General features: G+C 33.2%; 1 protein-coding gene across 1 annotated transcript; it reads left to right on the forward strand.

The window, feature by feature from the left end:
• Positions 1 to 2,337: 2,337 nt before the first annotated feature.
• IL2 (interleukin 2) lies at positions 2,338 to 7,133 on the forward strand (the record flags this gene model as incomplete). The annotated part of the gene is made up of 4 exons (XM_082639084.1): positions 2,338 to 2,484; positions 2,578 to 2,637; positions 5,082 to 5,228; positions 7,023 to 7,133. 4 exons carry the CDS (start codon positions 2,338 to 2,340, stop codon positions 7,131 to 7,133), a joined length of 465 nt encoding a protein of 154 aa, XP_082495210.1.
• Positions 7,134 to 7,681: the final 548 nt, after the last annotated feature.

Below are 7,681 nucleotides of genomic sequence, written 5' to 3' on the forward strand. Positions count from 1 at the left end.
CCAAAAGAAAAAAAAAAAAAAGTAAATTATGCTCAAAGAATGTGTAAAATGTGTAACCTTTCTTGCCTACCCACCCTCATCTTAATCCTAAATTTACGTATCTACATTTTAACCATGTTGTCAGAATTTGGTTTAAAGTCATGTTTCTTCTTCAAAATTCTTCATATTCACCTTTCTTGAGGCAGCAAGATTACACCTGGGATTACACCTGTCTGTGTATGACTGCTCTATTACACATCAGGTTGTTTGAGAAAGAACACAAATGGTCAGAGTGTGGGCTTTGGAGTAAGAATATTCTGGTTTCAAATACTTGTTCTGCCCTAAACTGGCAGTAGGGCTAAATAACCTAGAACAAATTATTTAACTTCTCTGATCTTCAGTTGTCTAATCTACAAAATGGTATCATCACTTCACAGGTAAGGCTTAAACTAGACGGTGTGTCTGCGCATTATTTTTTCTTTCTATATACCTGACAGCATCATAGGTGCTAGATAAATATGTTTAAAGAATAGACAAGAAATGAGTAAGGTAGTAAGAACGGAGAAGTTACAAGAAATGTCTTTGAAGAAGGATTTCCTCAGTTTAAATTAGCAGTATATATCTGTACCATCATTCAGGCAGTTAGTGCATTACACTGAGGACAAACGAACACAATCCTAAAAGTATCCTACCTGATATAATGACAAAAATATTGATCTGATGTTATTTAATAACTATTATTTTTACACTCATAGTGTCACAGGTGCTTTAGAAGCTAAATCTAAATCTATTAAAGAGTGAAAACATAAAAACTAGAAACTTGTGGACTGGTTTATATATGGCACACATAAAGTCTATTATAAAACTGGCATCAGTACCCTTGGATGCAAACCTTTTTCTGAGTATTTGTTTGTCACAAGTTTTTTGCAGTACTTTATTTTTTCATAAAGGTGCTCCAAGAATTGTAATGGATACCCCTCTTGGTAACTTCTATTGATTGAGTTCTGGCTTCTGTATTTTAAGAGTCATGTTGGAATAACTGAGCCCAAATACCCCTGCTCTGAGGACTGCTCTCACTCCACAAGACACAAACACACACACACACACACCCAAACATACACATTCCATGGCTCACCATGGCCTCCTGGACTGCTTATTACCCTGCCTTCTGCACCCCCAGCCACAATAATTAGGCCAGTATTGGTTCACCACGAGCTAGTCACATCACCTTTCTTCTAAAGAATGTACGAATGGTATCCAGAAATTCCAGTTAGTGAGCTTCCTATAAACAAATAAACTTGGGGATCCCTATTGTTATGCTCGTTTTCTGCCTTATATTTAAAGAAATATAAGCAATCTGTTCAACAGAGAGAGAAAGAAATGAAATGGACATGAAGAAGGAGAAAGATCTAATAGCTCAGGTGGCCCCTGAGAGACTGAGAGGAAGAAAAAGCATCCTTGATTCTGGCAACACTGCAACTCTCACTATATCCCCTTGATGCCCATCAAAAATAATAAAGGAGCAAAAATAAATTTGTAAAACAAATGACCAGAAAAACCCCCATTAGCATTAGTAGTGTCCTTGTATGCAAACCCTTTTCTGAGCATGTTTGTTAAACACCGTACCACTAAAAAAAAAAAAAAAAAAAAAGTACAACAGACATTAAGAGATTTAAACAGATACAAGAAACATGTTAAAATTAAAACAGCATAAAACAGTGCCTCAAGCTGTTTTTTTATGTATTCTAATTTTAATACCTCTCTAGCTGATTGTATAAGAAGTAATCTAGCATGTTGTATGCATTAGCTCAGTCATCGTGGAGATAAAAAGGTAAAGCCATCCTGAAACAGGAAACCAATATTCTTCCTGTTTAATCAACAAATCTAAAAATTTATTCTTTTCAACTATTTATTCTTGCTCTTGTCCACCACAACATGGTGTTCCACATGTTCCACACAGTTTTATGACAAAGAGAAATTTTTCATGAGACTCTTTTGTATCCCCACCCCCTTAAAGAAAGAGGGAGGAAAAACTGTTTCACACAGAAGGCGTTAGTTGTATGAATTAGAACTGCCACCTAAGTGTGGGCTAATGTAACCAAGAGGGATTTCACCTACATCCATTCAGTCAGTTTATGGGGGTTTAAAGAAATTCCAAAGAGTCATCAGAAGAGGAAAAATAAAGGTAATGCTTTTTGCCACACAGGTAGAATCTTTGAAAGTATGTGTAATATGTAAAACATTTTGACACCCCCATCATATTTTTCCAGAATTAACAGTATAAATTGCTTCTCTTGTTCAAGAGCTTCCTATCAGCCTCTCTAATCACTACTCACGGTAACCTCAACTCCTGCCACAATGTACAAGATGCAACTCTTGTCTTGCATTGCACTAACTCTTGCACTCGTGGCAAACGGTGCACCTACTTCAAGCTCTACGGAGAACACAAAGAAACAAGTGAAGTCATTGCTGCAGGATTTACAGTTGCTTTTGAAGGAAATTAATGTAAGTTTATTCCCTTTCTTACTCAAATTATTACAATTAATTTTTCTAAGTGGAGTTTCTTTTTTTTAATAACAATCTGTTATGCTTTCTCAGAATTACGAGAACCTCAAGCTCTTCAGGATGCTCACATTTAAATTTTACATGCCCAAGAAGGTAAGTACAACTTTCTACATTCATTTACATTTTAATAGAATTGAAAGTAATGTGAAAATTTACACACTACCTGGATTAATAGCACTTCAGCTGAGGAGAAGAATTAGTAACCTCAGCATCTTTTTTAAAAAAACCAAGTTTGATAATGGGCTTCTGAAAAATGGCTTTGTCAATATTTTTTTTTATACGTACTTATGTGTGTTTTGGGGTAGAGGGAATGGGAAGAAAAGAATAATATTCTCACTTTATTGCTCAGACAGTTTAAAAGAGATTGTGTTGACCTACTGTTTTATTTAAAAATATAAAACTCTAGAGATACCTGATCATATCACTTTACCATTCAAATTAGCAAAACTGATATCAGAGGGCCCACTTAAAAAAAAATCCTTTACTGTTTTAGGAAAGATTCCTAAGGATCTATCTTCAAGAGGCATCATAGCAGTAATCCGTAGCACAGATTCTAGGGCGGATTATTTAAACTGAAATCTCAGCTCTGCCATGTCCAATCTTTTGTAACCTTGGGCAAGTTACTCTGTGATTCAGTTTCTTACTTACTTATGTAAATGATAATTGTATATACTTCATATAGTTTTGTGAGGATTAAGGAGTAAATGTAAAGTACTCAGAACAGTATCTGGCATATAGTAAACACCATATAAGCATTAGCTATTAGAAGTAATAATAAAGACAAAATTCTTCCTGGGGAGTATAAAGTAAAATTTTGGACTTACACATCTTTCATGTCAATAGACCTAGAGACTTCTGATGCTATATGACTTACGTTCCAAGACTAAAAGCTTCATTTGGTCGTTTGGGGATTCAGACAGTTAGCTAAGCATCATCTAAGCTCCTAGAGCTACGCTATGCATGTAAAGTTTCCTAGTAGTCATACTGGTCAACAGATAATGGGCAAAATCTGATGCTAAGAAGAGCTTGTCCCTGGGTGAACAGCCCAGAAAAAAAATGGGATTTAAGGGTCATGAATGCAATCCCACTGACCCACTTCTTATAAATTCGAGGAAATTATACATCAAACTACCCCTTTAAAAGATAAAAAGGAGATAACTTAGAGATGCTCCTCCAACTTAATCAGACTCACGTAACTAACTCTTACCTCCAGCAGCGGAAAGACACTAGACTGTTTTTGAAGGAAAGAGCTCCAAGTTGTTCATGCCAAAAACTTAAGCCCTGAACTTGTAGAACTTATGTAGCAAGTTGAAAGGGCATTAGATGAAAATGTCATAAAATGTATGTGGTGTGTTCCTACCTCTCCCTTTAAAAAGTGTTAAAAAGATAACACCAGATTATGTGCATAATTTAGAGGGTGGTGAAATTCTTTGAAATCTAGCAGTTTCTAAATGACAATGCAAAATCTATTTGAAACTAAAAGTAATGTGATAAACGCCATTCATTTGTTCATTTTACAACCATTCATGTTTGCAAAAGAATTGAGAGAGCTATAAAAACATTTAATTCAAAGGTTGTTATGTTAATGTTATAAAGAAAAAGAACTGAAATTTAATCCTGGCTCCACCTAGTCATATGGCCTTGGGGAAGACACTGAAATTCTGAGATTTAGTTTCCTTATTTGTAATATGGAGATAACACACTACATTACCTATCTCAAAAGGTGGCTGTGAGACTTGGGCTTCTTTAGGACAAAACACTTTGAAATTATAATGTACCATAGAAGTATGAAATATTATCATTATATATAGAAGTGTGTTATGTGTGTGTGTGTATTTGTATGTGTATATGTCTAAATTAGGAGGCCCATCCAAAAATCCTTCAAATATTGTAAACTTTTATTTGATTTGGACAAATCATTTTTAAAAATGTATCTTAATGTACTTATTATAGAAAAGTAAAAAATTAAGGTGCAGTTATATGTGCCTTGCTATATTGACCCATTACTAAATAGCTACAACTAATCCATAAAATGTTGGAATTGTGACAGATGGCATCCAAGAGCTCCCTCTGTCCCTAACATTCTATGATTCTCAACTCTTAAATATTAAATATCTAATAAATATCTAATAACTAATATTCTAATATTAAATATTAGAATCAGAGAATGTGATCCTATACTTCCACATTATGACTACTCTGGTTCTAATAATTTCTCTGCAGACTGGAAAAGAATTCAACCTATATTGGTGATTTACATTTGGGTGCACAAATGTTGAGTTTTTTTCAAAGCTAAATTAAGCTGAAATTAATGACTCGTTATTTGTTAACTAACAGTTAATGCTAACTATGGGCAGCTGAACTCTCATTTTTCCAGTCTTATAATGTTGGTCCATCTTTATAGTAATGATGAAAACAGAGAGAATGGTAAAAACTATATACTGCCTCTGTTAATAAATAAATTTTGATATTAATTTCTGATTCTGACCTTTAGTCAGGGCAAATTGACCTGATAATTACTTTTATTATTATTCAAGGCTACAGAATTGAAACATCTTCAGTGTCTAGCAGAAGAACTCAAACCTCTGGAGGATGTGCTAAATGTTGCTCAAAGCAAAACCCAGAACTCAATAGATATCAAGGATTTAATGGACAATATCAACAGAATAGTTTTGACACTAAAGGTAAGATATTACGTTATTTGCTCTCCTGGAAATAAAATAAATGGAAGGGTGTTTTAATGTGGTATAACATTTTTGGTATTTGTGAAGTACTCATGCATTTTAAGTCCACTGTGAACATAACTCATTTTTATATTAGGTGGAGCTGGGAAGTGTAAGCTAGAGGGCTTCCACCTACCATCCATTCAGGGACAAGCCCCCACTGCTGCACTCTGTCACCCCTCACATGAACACAAAATTGGGAGTAGAAGAAGACACTGAATTGAATTTCACAGAAAGCAGACAGATTTCATTATATATTTTTAAATTCCTTCAGATCATTTTCCAGAATAGCTAATTCTTATTACCTGAAAGACTTTTTAAATGAGATTTTCCTATCATCTGGTGGAAGAACCGAGAGATTTGTCTAAAAAAAAAAAAAAAGGCAACCAGTAAAATGGCCAATGGACCAGATAATTAACTTTTTATTTAGAAGCAATACTCACTTTCAGGACCTCAAGTATTTTTAAATGCATAGGAAGCATGAAACATACAAGGAACTTGGGTGATGTGAGAAATTCATGGCTCTCTTTTCTCATCCATCTGCCAAAGTACAAAATTCATGAATTAATAGATATCCTAAAATAAACAGCATAATTTTAATTACAGTAGAACCAACTTTCTAAAAGTATGTAACTCTATAGTTGTTTCCAAATAAGAGTCACTTTATTAGTAGACAGTCTCTTTCTATTTAAAAAATACATTGAGATCAATGTCATCTACCCATTGATAGACTCAGTTTACCATCTATGTCAATAATTTTGCTCTAAAATTCTTGACCAACATCAGAAAAACTCATTCTAAATTCTAGATGCAAAATTAATATAAAATTACATGAAAATCAGAAAAAGCAAGATACTTTAAAAAATCTAAACCCCCAAGAGGTTCTAATATTTAAATAATTATATGTAAGAGGGTATATAATACTGCAATAGTTTGTTTAAAGGGAATGAATACTTTATCTAACTTGATTTATGTTCTCAGGATAGGAATTACTTCAAATTTGAAAAAGTCCCCTCTTTTAATCTCACTATATATCAAAATATTTTCTTCTTAGCTTATCAGCCAGAGGCAGAGTTGAAACAGTTCTTATCAGCAGAGGAGGTTAATTTCTAAAAAGTCAGTCCACAGAATTTCTAATGTTTAGACTTCTAAAAATTGGGAAATTTATCTGCATTGAGGTGGGGTGGGATTCATTATGAGTATTTTTGAAAATGTTTGTCATACAAATTTCCCCACAAAGCTTATCCTAACTTACTCTGGGCTGGTTCCATTTTGCTTTGGGGAAAATATGAGGAGATTCACTCAAGCAGACTAATAGGAGATTTAAGGTTTAGAAATGAAGAAAGTATAATGTGCTTATCACTGTATACATGTAACCTATATTTAGATATAGATATAATTCGAGAGGAAAAGAGGTTTAACAACTTTAATTCTGCATGAAGCACTTAATGAAGTATTTGTCTAAAACTGTTTTAAAATGTTTACTGTACAAAATTCAGGAAAAAAAATCTTGTGTTCATTAAGAGTGACAATTAACAAATGAGGAAAATTTCAGCTTTTATGTCACTATCACTGGGTATCATAACATATAACTTTGGCACATCATTTTGATCATTTCAAGAAAATGTGAATGGTTAATATGTTTAACATACTTGAAAATAAAGGCCATAAGTCTATAAGACTTCAACTGAAAATAATTATATATAAGGTAAACTACCCGGAACTAAAACAAAATTAAAATGTTTTCTTTTACAGGGATCTGAAACAAGATTCACATGTGAATATGATGATGAGACAGTAACCGCTGTAGAATTTCTGAAAAAATGGATTACCTTTTGTCAAAGCATCTACTCAACAACGACTTGATAATTAAGTGCCTCCCACTTTAAATGTATCAGGCTTTCTATTTATTTAAATATTTAAAATTTATATTTATTTTTTGATGTATGCTTTTCTACCTTTTGTAACTATTAGTCTTCAGATGATAAATATGGATCTTTTAAGATTCTTTTTGTAAGCCCTACGGGCTCTAAAAAATTCACTTAAATTATTTATCCTAAAGTATTTATTTTTATGTTGAATTGTTAAAGATAATGTCTATGTAGGTCAGTTAATAAAATTATTTAATAAAAACAAGCCCATATATTTGTTATTCTGGGAATAGCACAGAGTGAGCACTACAATATTTCTGAATTACTCATGTAAACTCACAAGACAGTTAAGATGCTTACAAAAGTCACTCTTCCCCTGAAGAGATATGTGGAATACAGAAATGGGTTTCTCAAAGCTCTTGCTTTCTCCTTTCATGAGTTGATTAGACTCTTAATTCTAATCTGAGACTACCTCATCAAATTATACTATTTTCCTTCTCCAGGTCATGCCTTAAATTTAAATAAGATGCCAAAACAAAAACA

This window comes from Mesoplodon mirus, assembly GCF_964341445.2.
Source record: "Mesoplodon mirus genome assembly, chromosome: 2".
Classification (NCBI taxonomy): Eukaryota; Metazoa; Chordata; class Mammalia; order Artiodactyla; family Ziphiidae; genus Mesoplodon; species Mesoplodon mirus.